Source organism: Tenrec ecaudatus, chromosome 3 (assembly GCF_050624435.1).
Source record: "Tenrec ecaudatus isolate mTenEca1 chromosome 3, mTenEca1.hap1, whole genome shotgun sequence".
Lineage (NCBI taxonomy): Eukaryota > Metazoa > Chordata > Mammalia > Afrosoricida > Tenrecidae > Tenrec > Tenrec ecaudatus.
Genome location: NC_134532.1, coordinates 5743206 through 5760529, shown reverse-complemented (window position 1 = coordinate 5760529; position 17324 = coordinate 5743206). Strand labels below are relative to the sequence as shown.

General features: G+C 44.6%; 1 protein-coding gene across 2 annotated transcripts in view; it reads right to left on the bottom strand.

Annotated features, from left to right (window-relative positions):
- FNIP2 (folliculin interacting protein 2) overlaps nt 1-17324 on the bottom strand; it is a 152344-nt gene that overhangs the window by 42922 nt on the left and 92098 nt on the right. The window contains exons 6-13 of one of the 2 annotated variants that reach the window (XM_075543641.1): nt 17100-17200; nt 16836-16925; nt 14185-14256; nt 11771-11900; nt 5818-6019; nt 5389-5477; nt 1357-1503; nt 1073-1242 (exon numbers count right to left, since the gene is read on the bottom strand). In XM_075543641.1, coding sequence (XP_075399756.1) covers nt 1073-1242; nt 1357-1503; nt 5389-5477; nt 5818-6019; nt 11771-11900; nt 14185-14256; nt 16836-16925; nt 17100-17200 — 1001 coding nt within the window. The remainder of the gene's footprint in view (nt 1-1072; nt 1243-1356; nt 1504-5388; nt 5478-5817; nt 6020-11770; nt 11901-14184; nt 14257-16835; nt 16926-17099; nt 17201-17324) is intronic. The other variant, XM_075543642.1, reaches the window with a different exon arrangement.

Here is a 17324-nt window from a genome sequence, read left to right as displayed (position 1 = left end):
ACAGAAGGGGCATGGGAAGGAGACGAGCCGGTCAGGGTGCACTGTAGCAACAATGGAACATACAACTTTCTTCCACTTCTTAAATGCTGATATTTGGGTTGGCTTATACTCAAGTATATACGGTTAATTGAGCCTCGTGGCAATTCTTTCACAGGTGAAGAAATTAAGGTACAAAAAGATAAGTAACTTGCTCGTGCTCATTGTGTTGAGGTTCAGCAACACATGCCACTCAACTTAGTATCCTTGGCACCTAGCATGGAGTGTAAAACAGAGAAAATGTGTGTGCTTTATTGTTCTAAATGTTTCATGAATGAGAACAGGGACATCACTCTTGCCCAGAAACCAAAATATGCAGTCAGTTCTGGTCCCACAAGTCCCCAACTCTAGAACCAACCAGAGCAATGCATTGGATGCCACGTGTGAATGCTTGAGTACAAAGCGCAGAGAAAATCCATGCTAACTACAAGTGAGCCACATGGAGAAAGATGGGACTTCTGACTTGAGTATTCGAAAAACGGTGCCGTTGTTGTTTCGCTTTCTTTTGTCCAGCCTGTTCTCTCCAGGAGTGGTTCTCAACTCTCAACAAAGGGACAATGTTGCTCTCCTGGGGACATGTGGCAGTGTCTGGAGACACTTTTTGAAATGAGTGGAGTGGGGCGATTTATATCTAACAGCATCTAGTGATCAGAGGCCAAGGATGCTGCTAAACGTCCTGTCATGCACAAGACTGCTACCCATGCCCGTGCACTTCCAAGAAAGCGTTACGTGGCCCGAGCCATCACTGGTGCTGAGACTGAGAGACTCCACTCTGGTCTTAATAACCGCCACATATGTGTGCAGAACAGTTTACTTTTAGGACTTTAAACAAGTATAGCAGAGCTTCTGGGGGGTGGAGCAGAGCGGGGAAGGGGGCAGGAGGAGGTGGGTAGTCACTTTACAACTGGAATGCACAGGCCGGCCTCCTTCTTTGCATGCCCAGTGACAACCCTGGATAGCCAGTACAAACTCTAACTTCTAACCCTTTTCCTTGTCCAGCCAATAAACCCTCAGAATAATCAAATGAGGTACAAACCCAGTTGTGCCCAGAGAGGATTGTATGGGTGTGTTTTGGCCAGCATGTTCACTGACTGAGAGGTGCGTTTTTCTGAGAAGGCTTTAATGGGCGGGTGGTCAACAGGCATGACAGTTGGTACCCAGGCCAGATGGTAGGTTAACACTGCAGTCAGTAAGGCAGCAAAAAACCTTGGTTAAAAAAAAAACAAAACGAGAGAAAACACAACCACGTGAGTGCACATGCATTGCCCATGGACTTTGCCTCCACCCCAACCCTAGTCCCCAGAGAGAGTTGCAACTTACTGGTTTTTGTTGATCTGTTCTATCAGAAGAGTAAACTCCTTAAGGAAGCGTTGGCAGAGCTGGTTTTTTTCCAACGTGCTGGACATCATGGTAAGCCATATGGGCTCTGCTATCCTTGGAACAGAATAGAGGTTGCAGATAGTCCCTCTGTACAGGAGGAGAAGGGGTACACAAAATTGTCACAATTATTCTCCTGGAAGACCCGTGCTTAAAAGAATACAGATGGAATAAAAAAATCTGGATCTCTGTAGTGCCTAATTGAAGTAGTACATAAAATGAATCCATAATCCACCACCTGCAGGACAAATCTGATTTCTACCTACTTTTTAAATAAAGTTTTATTGGAACATGCCTAGCTTATTCAGGTACACGTCTGTTGCCTAAAGATGTTTTCTCACCACAATGACAACAGGCCCTGCAAACCCTAAGAAGGCGTATTAATTTAAAAAGTATGCCAACCTCTGAGATAAAATACTTCAATAACAATGTTTTCCAATGCCTTTTATTGGATTTTATACCCATTTTTATAGTGAACATGGAGAGGGGTAAATTTTTACTGCACTGAAAATATAACTAGAGGCAACTCAAGTCTCCTAATCCCTAGTTAACACTTTAGATCTCTGAGTCAAAACACTGAATTCCTTTTAGATTAAAAAAAAAACCCCAAAAACTACACAATCAGTTCTCGTCACTATACAGCATAAAGCTAGCTGTAAGCAAACAGAGACACTGACTAGTCCAGTTCTGTCACTTGGCAGATTAAGAAACTGAGGCCTCAAAAAAAAGAGAAGAAAAAAAACAACCCTGAGGCCTAGCAAGATGAAGTTACTTGAGCAAGACATAAATACTTAATGACGAGGTCAGGTTAAGAATGCAGGTCACTCAATGACTGGTAAAGAGAGGGCTCTACTGCAAAGTACATGACTAATGCGCATTGTTCCAGAGAGCAGGCTGTTAGTTTAGGACCTCCACGGGGTAAGAGGCACTGAGTCTCTGAAAATCCAACACTACTACTTCAAGATGGATGAGACATATCCTGACTTGTTGTTGTAAATACATGTGTGAAAGAATTCCATTTTGGGTGCATAAGCAAATGTGGTAAAGAAAGCTGATGGTGTCCAGCTATCAAAAGATAAAGCGGCTAGGGTCTTAAAGGCTTGAAGGTAAACAAACGGCCATCTAGCTGAGAAGCAACAAAGCCCACAGGGAAGAAGCACACCAGCCTGCGTGACCACGAGGTGTCAAAGGGATGAGGTATCTAGTATCAGAAAAATCGCATCATTGTGAATGAGGGGAAGTGAGGAGTGGAGACCCAAAGCCCATCTGTAGGCAACTGGACTCCCCCTTACGGAAGGGTTGCAGGGAGAAGAGTCAGTTAGGGTGCAGTGTAGCAATAATGAAACATACAACTTTCCTCTACTACCTAAATGCTTCTTTCCCTTCCCCCTCCCCCCACCACTATCATGATCCCAATTCTACCTAACAAATCTGGCTAGACCAGAGGATGTACACTGGTACAGATAGGAACTGGAAACACAGGGAATCCAGGGTGGATGATCCCTTCAGGACCAGTGGTGAGAGTGGTGATACTGGGAGGGTGAAGGGAAGGTGGAGTAGAAAGGGGGAACCAATTACAGAGATCTACGTATAACCTCCTCCCTAGGGGACTGACAACAGAAAAGTGGGTGAAAGGAGACGTTGGAGAGTGTAAGATATGACAAAACAATAATTTATAAATTGTCAAGGGTTCATGAGGAAGGGGGAGGAGGGGGAAGGGGGGAAAATGAGGAGCTGATTCATGAGGAAAGGGGAGGAGTGGAGAGGAGGGGGAAGGGGGGGAAATGAGGTGCTAATGCCAGGGGCTTAGGTGGAGAGCAAATGTTTTGAGAATGATAAGGGTAACGAATGTACAAATGTGCTTTATACAATTGATGTATGTATGGATTGTGGTAAGAGTTATGAACCCCCAATAAAATGATTTTTTTAAATTCATTTTAGAAAATACAGAGCATTTGCTGAGTTAAGTTGAAAAATCAAGGTATGGCTAATGGGACTGGGGTTCATTTGCCAAGATTTAACTCTCTCTTAAGTGTTACAATGAGAATAAGGCATGTCTGGATATACAGCAAGGCCTCCTGGTTCTGCAGTTTCCAATTTCTAAATTGTAAAATTTGGTATTTTCTTTTTTTTCCCCTCTTCAAATCATTTTATTAGGGGCTCGTACAACTCTTACCAGAATCCATCCATCCATCCACTGTGTCAAGCACATTTGTACATTTGTTGCCATCATCATTCTCAAAACAAAATTTGATATTTTCATCAGACTAGAGAGAAGCTAGACTCAAAAGCACAAACCCAGCCCTGTCCACGACACTTTGGTAAGGTTTACTGATGATCAGACAGCCCTCAGCAACACAACCTCACAGTATTTCTCAAACATCTGATGGAAGAAATGACAGTCACCAGGTGATGGCAAATGCACTCGGAACACCTGAGTATTTGACACCAAACCAAAATGCTGGGAATTTGTTGTGAGCAGCATTACAGAGCTCACCGCCACACATAGCTTCAGCATTGCACAATGTTCTAGCATTCTTTGTTTCCCTTTAAAATCATTTTACTGGTGGCTCGTACAGCTCTTATCACAATCCATACATGGTGTCAAGCACATTTGTACATTTGTTGCCATCATCATTCTCAAAACATTTTCTTCCTACTTGAGCCTGTGGTATCAGCTCAATTCTCCCTCACCAACCTTTGATAAGTTATAAATTATTATTTTGTCATGTCTTACACTGACCGGTCTCCCTTCACCCACTTTTCTGTTGTCTGCCCTGTGGGAGGGGGTTACATGTACATCATTGTGATTGGTTCCCCCTGTCCCCCCACCCCTCACCTTCCCCTTCCCTTCCTGGTATCATTCCTCTCCTTATTGGTCCTGAGGGGTTTATCTGTCCTGGATTCTCTTTGTTTCCAGCTCTTATCTGTGCCAGTGTTGATGCTCTGGTCTAGCCGGGTTTGTAAGGTAGAACTGGGATCATAATAGTGGAGGAGGAGGAAGCATTAAGTAACTGGAGGGCAGCTATATGTTTCATAGGTGCTATACTGCACCCTGACCGACTGACTCATCTCTTCCCTGTGACCCTTTTGTAAGGGTATGTCCAATTGTCAACAGATGGGCTTTGGGTCTCAACGCAGCGCTCCGCCTCATTCAGTGATATGTTTCTGTTTTGTTTAATGGTCTAGTATTCTAAGAACCGCTGTTTCCCACCCCCTTGCCCCCCGGAAGTCTCTTGGCTAAGGAGTAACCATTTGACTCTAGCTTATGATGCTTTGGAATGGGATGCCGAAGCCCTTTGAGAAATTGGTTCTAGGAAATGGCAGCACAATCTCAGTTCAGCATGTTGGAAGAGGAGCCCACCTGCTACCCTGAGCAGATCTCCTTTCTCCCCCATAAGCTACGAGCAAGACCCCCCGGAAACCAGTGTTCACAAGAACAAGTGTATCTAAACTACGGTGACACAGTATGGTGAGCACATAATTTGGTGTCCAAAGCAGGGCACTTTTGAGAGTGAAAGGGCGTACTAATGAGATGATCTCAGGACAAGTATAAAGCAGGATTGCCCTGGCTAAGGGGAATATTTGTCTCTGACACACACACTCTCCCCTTTGTCTGTGCGTTCCACAAGCCCCTCTGAACTCATTCCCACATCCAGTTTCCACATGTCTCGAATGTGAGAACTCTTTAGAGACGCATGAACATTGTTTATCCACATTCATCAATACCAAGAATAGCAAGACAGTACTGAAGATAGATAACCCATCCCAAAACCCACGGTCGTGTTCATTATTATTATTATTATTATTTGTGCTATACGGTCACAGGTTCCATCCTAAAGGAAAGTGACTAATGACTGCCAGCCTCCCCAGGTCTGCCCAGTCCCTCTTCCTGTGTCCCCCTAGCTCCAAAGCTGCTGCAATGACTTGCTTGTGTATGTCCCTTCACGCATCTGCCAAGCTTTACCAATTTACCTGAATTCTCCCAGAGCTTCCATCAGACGGCTGACATAGAACTGAACTCGGTGACTGGATTCTGCTATTTTCCTACAGGTAATCATGGCCTTCATTGAAGAGAAAACAAGCCAAATTACTGAGAAGACATTCCTCTGATCACTTAGCTTTGGGGTCTGATGAATAAAAGGCAGTGGTCAATTACGGCCAATTAAAAGCACTCAAGCTAATAATGACTTAAGTCATCAGAAAATGGTCATTTTCTTTCCAAAGGGCAATCCAGGATCTGATATCTAACACCAGCGAGCCTACGGGTGTATCAGTGCCGTGCCTGATGGAGCGTCTCCAGGAAAGTGACCTGATGCTTAAGCACATAGCCTCTCCCTTCGGTACAAGCCCGAGCATGGCACGTTACGCCTCCGTTTGGATCCTGGATTGCAGTCTTATTACCTTCTCAATAGCACTCTTCAGCCTGTTCATGTGAGACTCAAACAGGGGGAAATGCGAAAAAAAGAAGTCCTGGAAATTCCGTTGGGCTTCTTCTTGCTCACACAGGGAAAAGATGATGCTTATGGCAATTTTCTTCCTCCGAACTATGGCTGGATTGGAACTACAAGTTTCGTCGGCCAGGCTGAACGTCTCATCAGTTGACCTGGAAGAGAGAGAAATGTGGAAAGGTGTCATGCTTCACTGGAGTACAATGAAAGGAAACGGTCGTGCCAAGGGGCAATATGCAGAAAGCTGATGGAGAAACCTTGGTCTTAAGGCCTTTTCTACTTTTGCCTCTGATTCATTCCATTCTATAATCCTGTCACGAAAAAGAAGAACATCAGTTTGTCACCCAGCTTCATTCCAACAGGCACAGAAATACACATGGCAATATCTCCTTGTTCAGACTCGCACTCTTCCCCCCTGGGAATATCTCACTGGCAGATTAGTGGTAGAGAGAGGTGGGAAACCGCTGCTTGCCCCTTTTTTCAGTTGAGAGATACCAATAGACGACACCATGCACCAGAGGAGAAACGATCCTAATGTGGCAGTTTCTTCCCGGAGAGACCCTGTTAGGCTACATGCCGCTAAGATCGCGAGTCTAAATGCCAAGGGTTACTTTCCCAGGATTAATATTAAACTACTGGCTGAAGTTGCTCCTCAGTCAGCCCCGTGGTTAGGCTCCACAGGAAGTCCTGCAAGGGAAAAGATCTTCTGTTTTACAGTCCGATTCTCCAAAACATTTGCAACTCTTTCACAAGAGCCTGCTTAAATGGCAAGAAGGCAAGGAAGCCAACATTTCTGAATATACATGCAAATATATACATAAATTCAACTGGTCTTAAGAGGTTGTTGTTGTTGTTAGGTGCTGCTGAGTGTGTTCCAACTCATAGTGACACGTGGACGAGAGCAGAAAACGCCGCCCGGGCCTGTGCCGTCCTCGCAACTGCTGCTATGCTGGAGGAGCCCACTGGTGCAGCCACAGGGTCAAGCCACCTGCTTGAGCGCCTTCCTCTTTTCGCTGCCCCTCGATTTTACCAAGCACGGTGTCCTTCTCCAAGGATGGCTCTCTCCTGACATGTTCAAGTATGGAGGCCACAGTCTCACCAGCCTTGCCTCTAAGGAGCACTCTGCTTGCGCTTCTTCTAAGACAAATCTGTTTGTTCTTCTGGGAGTCCACGGTACTTTCAATATTTCACCAGCAGCATCATTCAAATGCATCGATTCTTCGCTGTCTTCTTTAGTCCATGTCCAATTGTCATGTAGGTAGAATGAGTAAGCATCACAAATACAGCCTAACCACAAGGGTTATCTCCCTCCCTGATTTAACTACTCTGAAAAGCTGGCAGAGCTGCCACAAAGCAACTAACTAACATGAAAGAATTGGATTATCTAAGAAGACACCACAAAGCAAAAGACATAGCAGGGACAGCTGTAAAAAAAAAAAAAACAGCACATTACAATAAACTACCAGTTGTTGGGTTTGTTTTTTTTTAGAAGTCCCTATACTCTAATCATCTGTTTCTCGCTCTCTCGCTCTCTCGCTCGCTCTCTCGCTCTCTCTCTCTTACTAGTCTCAGTTGCAAATACCCAAACTATAACCTTGGCCCTGTTTTCTTGCACGAGTTTGTTTCCATATAAAAATTCTTACAAGTTGAGATTACACTAGCCAGTCCCTTCTTTGCAAACCTTCCGACCCTGCCTGGCATCTTCCTTCTCCCTCGTTTTGCAAAACTAAAATAACTGTTTTAGCCCATCCCTTATCAGGCCAACCTGGATTTCAATAATCAAATTGTCAAAACACTGAACCCTACACATACCTTTACACATCTTCGCCTCAACTCTTTAAAAAATACACACTCTCTCTCCTGTCTGTTTCTGTCTGTCTGTCTCTGTTAGTTGGAACCTGAAACACAGGAGAGAGTGCCACCTACTGTACTGAAAACGGAGAGAGCGACAACGGGTTTGCAAGCTCTTACTGTGCTGGATCTCTCTAGCAAAATCTAAAGTAACTGAGCTTCCCTATGTAGTCTTGGGTAGTATGCAAACTGGATAAAGTTTTACGGTGTAACTACATATCTTAAATTATCAACACAGTAAAAGGATGCTTTTGAATGTTGAGAAAAGCACTATCCCCAATACTTCATCATATCTTCACCACCAGTCACAGGTAAGATGCACAGACCATGCCACACATGTGCATACTGAGGCGTTCAGCAACTTGCCTTGGCAATGGAAAGGTTCATAGTGACAGTGCTAAAGGGAGAACTCGGGGTTTCTTTTCGCTTCATCAGCCCTGGTGGTGTAGTGAAGACAAGCTGGGATGCTTAAAGGCAGAGTCAGAAGTTTGTAACCAACAGTCCTCTCTGAGAGAAAGACAAGGCTTTCTACTCCCGTAAAGAGCTTCAGTCTTAGAAATCCATAGGAGTGGTTTTACCCTACCCTAAGGGTCACTATGAGTTGAAATGACTCGATGGCAGTGAGCTGACTTTTTGGGGTGAGGGTGGGTATAAGTTTAGGCCCTGTACTTTCTTGGGCACCGGAAGCCACCAGGGACTCTCACCCCATGTCGAATCATGCTCATGACATCAGAAGCATTGTGCCAGTTGATGCACTGATAAGAAGTAGCTGAGAGCAATCAGATTAGCTGACCGGTATTCATATTTGAGTGTGGGAGGACCACAGCTATGTATTTACCGTGTTTCCTTATGAAGCAATCAACTAGAATTTTGCTGATATCTAGGAATAAATATGTATTATGAGTACATTTTGAGATCATAAGCATAGTAAAAACTAATTATTCAGGGATAGCGATCATCAATATCACCACTACTCAGTCCAATAGCTGCTTATGACAACTTTTAACTTATGCTAGAAGTGTTTTAGCTTGAGGAGCCCTGGTGGTATAGTGGTTACGAAACTGTAGTTATGTTTTACAGTCAGTTATGTCTGTAGCTATGTCTTACAGACAGAATGCTCCCTAGGAGCTAAGAAGGTGCAGGTATCTCTCACACTCTTAGGTCACATGTCAGGGGAGACCAGTCCCTGGAGGAGGACATCATGCGTGGGAAAGCAGAAAGGCAGAGAAAAGACGGAAGGCCCTTGATGAGATGGATTGACACAGCGACTTGCACAATGGGCTCACGCATAGCAACTGTGAGGATGGCGTAGGACCGGGCAGTGTTTGTTCTGTTGTGCATGCAGCTGCTATGAGTCAGGACCGCCTCAATAGCACCTAACATGTATTACATAGTGGGTCCACAGGAAACTGTTGTTTTTGCAGGCCAAAAGACATACATGCCGCAAGCAACTTGTTATGCTCAATTCAATAGCATACTTTAATTTAAAAGCCTTTCTGAGCCACTGTACATCCCCTTTCTTTTGCTGCATTTCAATACCTTCGCTAGGTGATGAAATCTGCAGTCTGCTTACACTGAGGTGCCTGGGTGGCACGGATGGCTTATGATCAGCTACCAACTGAAAGACTGGCAATCTGAACCCACCCCACAGCCCCACGGAAGAAAGTCCCAGCAAATTGCTGCTGAAGAGATTAGCCACTGCCACTGAGTCAATTTCCACTTATCAGGGCCCTATAGGACACAGTTGAATATATTACAGACACAAACGCCTTAGAATTTCTGAGACTCTAAATCTTTACAGGAACAAATAGTACAGTGGTAGAGTGGCTAGTGGTTTTGAACTGCCAACCTAGTAATTCCAACTGGCTTAACCCACTGTACTACCAGGTCTCCTTCTGTAAGGATCCCAGGCTATAAAACCAAATAGACCTCACTTCTACTCTGTGATGCACACACATGAGATGACAACAGATTTGGATTGGGGTTTCCCTGTCACCACAGCACCAGCTTGCACATGACAGAGCGCTACTCACTGTCCAGTAACCAAGTGTCACAGCTGACACAGCAGGGGCTGAAGGCGTGGGGGCTGGTGGGGACCCCGCTACGTAGGCTTTTTAATATGACCCCTGACTACAGGCTAGAACCTTCATAGGAAGACAGTATTTTGATTGCTGCAAGCTTTCTCTCAAAGCCAGAGGCAATCACATTTTTTGTAACCAGTGTTCTCAGGTTTCCAGAATAAGGAACTAATTTTCACATCCACCCATCTGCCAAAGGGTCAGCCCGACTGCCACGTCCTTTAAATAATCTTCAAAAGGACAGAGCAGTTGAGAGTTCTTGGTGCGCTTGCCTGCGCAGTGCTAATTGATCAGTGCTACGCTGGAGCTGGCTGGCTTCCTGGGCAGACCACCTGCGCATCCTGGACAAAAGTTCCACGGTTGCCTGCCATCGTGAAGTGTTTCGTAATTTCATCTTTGAACATGTATGTAAGTGCAGCTCGATGGAGCATGGACAGGAGAAGTAGGAATTATAGGCAGCAGAGCGGCAGGGGCAAGCTCAGGCCCATGGGCATGGCATACAGCTCAGACACAAAGGAATTGGCAGGTGGCCAGGCACACGTGTGCACGCCTGGGGCTGCCTAGGGTACCATGGGACACTATGGAAGACAGGTTGGAGACCTGCGCTCAGATTGGTGTCTGTGGCAGCAGTATCATGGCCAAGAGAGACGGGGAGGGGACCTGAGGTGGGAGATTGACGTCTTCCCTATGTGATTTGCACAGCTATTAACTCTGCAACCTGCACACAGGGACAGTAAATTATGATGGCATGAAAGTCTACATCTGGACATTTCCATAAAGCAGCTATTAAAAGTCCTCAAAGAGTTTATATTCTCCGTGAGGAAAACTGCTACAATGCTACAAAGCAAGTATCTACAGACACAGAAACCAAGGGAAACCAAGTGCGCTGGGGAAAAAATAAGCGCACGCTGTTTTCACATGAAGCATTAAGGAAAAAAAAACAAATTATTAATGAGGAAGACAATTTTGAGATTAATTTTTTCTTAAAGTTGAGGAGGTGGTGATAGAATGTATTTTAAAAAAATGCATGTTGAATTATAGAAAATTCATGAAGAAAGTTTCAGTTTCTTATAAACCTCCACAGGAAATGTCAAAAGCAGCATTAAAATAAGATCCATACATTTGCATTTAGAATTCAATTCAGACTTACATAAGATGGATTTGTGTGAAGAAATAAGTATTTTAATAAATAAATAAACTATTCTCTAAGAGTCGCCGGATGTAGATGTACTAAACTTACATCCTGAAAGTTATCAGAAATGGGTTCCAGCGCTGTCACAGACTGTAAAACACTCTTACACGTTCCAGGAAGAGCAGCACAAGGATTCCCTCCAAAGTAAAATAAACTGTTTGCCACTGAGGTAGTTTACTGTGCCAACCTGGCCGATAAACACTTGTGGGGTTAATTGAAGGACAGAGGGATAAATGGCTCGGTGAGCCTCGCCTTTCTAGTGCTCGGGTCTCTTGCTTTCTCTTGGTCGGACCAGGGTGCAGCTGCCTTAGCAGTTCCCTGCTTCAGTTTGAAAGGCTGACTTCCTGCAAGACATCCCCAAGGAGAAACCGCATGCACCTACCCCAATGAAGCCCTGGGTGCTAGAGCAGCCGTGTGGAGAACCCTGCCAGCGCTGAGATGCTTACATGTTCACTGACTCGACTTTCCTCCTGCAACCGGGATCACTGTGTCTGTTTTGTGAGATGGAGGAGGACTTTGTGGATTGGTGGTGGACATATGGGTTAATAGGTTAATGTTGGACTGTGGGCTTGGACAGCACTGGGTTGGGATGTTTTCTTGATGCGCACTTAACCTTTATACAAAACTCTCTCTCATACATGAGTTTCTGTGGATTTGTTCCTCTGAAGTACCCAGACTAACAGAGCTCTTCTTTCATTAATCACAAAGGCAGGGCAAGAGTTCAGTGTCCCACAAACTTCATCGCCGTGACTACCATTTTCACCAAGAGTAAAGCCACAACTCACCTCCTTGGAATGACGCCGTTTTCCAAACTCGTTGTCTGGCTTCGAAGCCAGCGGCGCTGGTAACTGCTGGACGAGGACGCAGAGGAGCCCGGAGACGGGAAGGGTGTGATCAAAAGGCTGCTGAGTGAGGCTTTGGGAAAGAAAAGTTGAAATAAGCGGGTCCAGAAGCGGCAACTTGAAAACATACATGCAAAATAACTTAAACTTTCAGGTTCTTATCAGTCACATCCAGCAGGGGGAGACTGTGATTTCTCTCTTAACTACGATTTCTGCTCACCTAAAAGGAAGGCACTCTGTAAAAAGGAAAACAAAGGGAAGGAAACAGGGATCTCAGGTCTAGCAAATGCATAAATTATAACCACATTTAAATTTTAAATAATTACGGTGCAATTTTTTGTAGATTTTTGACAGCACCAACTAAAGAACAGTATGACTTTTCTTTCAGGCCCCAGTATCTGAGCAACAACCAATGGTGCTGCGTAAACAGCTCAATGCACTGAAGGCGCTGGGAGGGAAAGCCCTGTCTACAAAGTGGTGGAATACCAACTGCGATGCTTCCACGAATGGATCACTCCTCAACATATGGGGCACAACATTCTGCACAACTAGACCAATAAGTATGATAAGGAGAGAAAAAAAATCAACGCTGCCATGGACTTCATTTTAGTCGGATCCACAATCAATGCCCACAAAGGCAGCAATCAAGGAACCAAATGATGTATCAGGTTGGGCAAATCTGCATTAAAGACTTGTTTAAAGAGTTACAAAGCAAAGCTATCTCACCTTGAGGGTGAAGGTGCCCTTTACTAGAGCGAGCATGAGGTACTCTAGCACCTCCGAGGCATGCAAAGGCTGGACAACTGAATAAGAAGATCAAAGGAGAGCTGACATATTTGAATGATGATGTTGGGGAAGAATACTGAATATACCAGAATATACCAGAGCCTGCCAGAAGAGCAAACAAACCTATGTTGGAAGAAGTCCAGCTGGAATGCTTGTTAGAAGCAAGGAGAGGCAGGTCCTGGGAAAGACATGCTCCGAAGAGGGTCATCACAAAAGAGGAGAGCCCTCAGTGAGATGGCTCGACAAGCGGCTGTGACGCTGGGCTCTGACACAACCACTGTGGGGCTGGCACAGGGCCAGGACGTGTTTCAGTCTGTTGTACACAGACAGTGTCATTCTGAGTCAGACCTGGCTTGACAGCACCGCACAGCAACATGATCCATCACTCCTGGGTGGTGGCTTTCATGTGGCTGTGACACCAGGGGCTCGGCAGCAGTAGTTCAAATTCCAGCAGGGTAACTAACCTAGGGAGGGCAGGTTTCAAGCCTAAACAGTGGGCGTGAATTTCTGACCAAAGGTTCACTGCCCACCTTACCGAAAATACCATCAACACCAAAAGGGACCAATGATTTGTTACTAACCATAAATGCAATGCTGTACAGTTGACATTTTGTGACCTATATAAGCCAAGCAGAAAGATTCCATAACAAACTGCACTTTTCATTTAGCAGTCAGAGCAGGAGCGGGCTTACACACAGTGCATGGCTTTGGCAATGCCTGGGAGGAGCACAAAGACCCCTTCGGGCTGTGTTTGAAGCAAGGGCCACAAAGAGAAATGAGCGAATGGTCAAGAGGAAAGGCAGCCGCAGCCTGAGCGCATCCTGCACAACGGCTGGTGACCTACGTGGTGCAGTGGCATGTGTCACGGGGAGGACTGGCAGGTGCTCCTCTCCTGAGTGAGGAGTGGGGCTGCCTGATCAGCCTGCTCATCCTGCATGGCCACACATCTCAGAGTCCTTGAATTCCACCTCAGGCAGCCACTCTGCTCAGATCTACACTCCATAAACTCAAACATCAGACGAATAGATCCGTCACCAAATGAAACTACCACTAGACTCTTAGTTTGGCTTTTGACAAAATCAGGCACAGAAGGTGGTAAAAAGCAGTACCTGTAAACGTAGGATGTGCAGTCAGGAGGAAAGGGTACCTGAGATAACATCTAGATCATCAAGTGTCCAGAGCAGAAGAAAGGGTGGTGACACCAACTGGCTGACCTTCCCACAGTCACGGACGAATTTACTCCCATATATATTTTCCTGAGATACTTTAGTAAACAATTTCCCTGAACAATTGGCTTAAGAAAGCTTCCCTTCTGGAAAGAAACTTCCCAATGTATACCAGTCTCAGGTGAGTTTGAGTATTAGAAAAAAAATGGATACCCAAATTAGCTGTGCATTCACTCATAGAGGCTATCCATTAAAGTCTCCGATCTTCATAAATATGCGAAGCTTTTAGATGATGGCGGTGAAACCCCAGCAGATCCGAGACCCCCTGTCATCCTCCTTTCCCACTACGAACTACACCACCAGAGAGATGTTATTCTAGTAGGCAGGAAAAGCAGGTGAAAGTACCTGATCGAGCAATGCCGCTGTCCCGGTCTTCATTTTGTCCTCTGCTTGGCATATCAACTGGTGTGCTGTGTGCTAAAAGGCAGAAGGAAACCATACTATTGGGCTCTTCAAACATTAAAAAAATTTAAACACCTAAAGTACTTTTTTATATTTCAAAGACTATCCAAAAAAAAAACAAACAAAAACAGCTGTTATCAAGTCACTGCCAAACATAGTGACTGTGTAGGGCGGAGCAGAACTACCTTAGAAGGTTTCCAGGGCTAGAAATCATCAAAAAAGCAGACTGCCTCATCTTTTCCCCAAGGGAAGGCTGGGAGGTTTAAACCGCCAATCTTTAGGTTAGCAGCTAAGAGCTTTAATGTCACTCTGCCCCACCACGTCTCCTTTAAAGGGAGCTTCTGCTTATAATCGGTATATAGAGAGATTACACAGTTTATATAGAACACAGATGAACTAGGAAGTGAATTTAAACATATTAAAAGGTGATGAGAGCAAAAAGGAAATGCATAACCATCTAACTCTCTTGACCTTAACTATTCTACCTTAGATCAAAACCTTTTTGAGTGATGTTCACAAATTCTGAAAAACTTGAGTAACAAATTATCTATGCAGTTGAAACAATGACACAGCCTCAGAAAGCTGTATAGAGCCATTTTTCTCATTATTAGCCGGACCAGCACTGCTTTTTCAAAATGTTTTATCATCTTTTTCAGCAATGACTAAAGGCAACTTAGGAAAGAGAGGTATTTGAAAACCATTTCATAAATTTTAAAAATGTTTCTGTTTATAACCCACTCTCTTGGCAAATAGAAAAGACTGAGGTTCATTTTCAAATATTTCTTCCTCCATTTCTTTGCCTCATACACCCATATGCAGCATAACTATATTTATTTGGCAAAACATATATACTAGCCGGATTTTTAGAAATATTGTACTCTGAAGTATAATAGACCTGCAGGAAGGCTGCAGATGGATGTAAACTACGTACTGTTGGCCTGGAGGGTGGTGAGCTGTTAATCTTATCAGCATTGCAAAGTTCCAGAAATCCAGGGTCCTGCCTGCTTATTGCATTTGCTGTGTATTTGTGATGCATGCTTGTTTTCATAAATTTCAGATGTATAAACCTGCTATTCTCATCTAAGTAGGTGGTGTGTGTGTGTGTGTGTGTGTGTGTGTGTGTTAATTTCATTAGCGTATCAGTTAACGAGAATTTCTCAGATTATAATAAAGTATTTCAGGTTATAATAAAGGTGGATGATAAAGACTATAAAAAACTGCACGAAGAATGACATTTGCATAAAAACTCCAACGAGTATGTTAGTAACCCAGTTCCCCATGCCAGCCGATCATGCCACGACGACCAGAGCTAGCAAGGCCAGTTAAATCTCCGAAGCGCCCCCTCCTGGATGAGTTAGACCTACAAAGGACTCAGAAACCACATCTATGCTACTTAGGACATGCTCAAGAGAGAGAGAGAACAAGTCTGCCATGCTCCCATTAGAGTGAGGTGTGAAGAAGGTGTGCAGGTAAGGGTTCAGGCGAATGAATAGTGACAAAGGGTACCACAGCAAGGGGAAACAGCACATAGCAGCGGAAGAGACTCAGGAAAAGCAGAAAATACAATCCTCTTAGAAATGCTAGGGGCTCATATGGAAGAAGCACACCAGCCTGTGTGATCACCAGGTGTCTAAGGGATCACGTATCTGGCATCAAAGAACAAAAATCATATCATTGTGAATGAGGGGGAGTGCAGACTGGGGACCCAGAGCCCATCTGTAGGCAACTGGACATCCCCGTACAGAAGGGTAGGGAAGAGACGAGCCAGTCAGGGTACAGTGTTGCAACGATGAAACATCCAACTTTCCTCTAGTTCCTAAATGCTTCCTCCCCCTCAACCTCCATGATCCCAATTCTACCTTACAAATCCAGGATACACCAGGGATTGTACACTGGTACAGATAGGAACTGGAAACACAGGGAATCCAGGGTAGATGATCCCTTCAGGACCAGTGGTGAGAGTGGTGATACTGGGAAGGTGGAGGGAAGGAGGGATAGAAAGGGGGAACTGATTACAAGGATCTACATATAACCTCCTCCCTGGGGGACGGACAACATGAAAGTAGGTGAAGGGACACGTCGGACAATATAAGATATGAAAAATAATAATTATTTATAAATTATCAAGGGTTCATGAGGGAGGGGATGCAGGGAGGGGGGGAAATAAATGAGGAGCTACCAAGGGCTCAAGTTGAAAGCAAATCTTTTGAAATTAAGGGCAACAAATGTACAAATGTGCTTGACACAATGGATATCTGTATGGATTGTGATAAGAGCTGTACGAGCCCCCAATAAAATGATTTATAACAAACAAACAAACCAAAAAACATATACTAGGGGCTGGCTCATTTCAGATAGAAATCCGAATCTCAGCTTACACTGAGGCATCAGCAAAGAATTTGACAGCAGAGGTTCACTGGTGGAATTTTCAAAACACCAGGAAGTTGACCGCATTTGCAACTAGTATCTCCTCTCAAAAGAGCCCCTGAGATTTCTAGAGAGGCATCCCAATAGGATTTCTGGTTTTCTAAGAGCCTGCACAGGATTTATGAGCACGTGTGTGGGTCCCACTGTACTCCGTATTCCACACAAACCTGCGAAGAAAGAAGCACTGCGGGTGAGCCGGAGGGGTCCTCCTTCAGCTACCCCCAGCAGTAGTTTGCTGCTGCAGGCCTGCAGCAGACCTGGAGACAGGAACACACAGAAGAAGGCAAACAGAATACACACACAAAATAAACAAACACAGATTAAAGGTAACGGAAACAAAACAAAACAATACAACAAAATCAAATAAAGCAAAATGCACGCCCACAGCCGTGGTCCTCAAAAAGACAATCCGTCTGTGTGCCCACTTTTACCTAGGTTACTTCCAGTACGACAAGTACTCAAACTATTTTGATTTGCGTTCAGTTTCCCCAAATTAGGATCTTGGTTGATGTATTCAAAGCTGTCTTGCAAGCTAAAGCCAGAGATAGGGAGGAAGGGAGAAAGAGGAGAAAAACGTCAAGACACAAATAAAAAGGTGGGGGTTTTTTTGCTTTTTTTTTGCAAACAGACTTCTAAATACAGACTAACTGATCAGC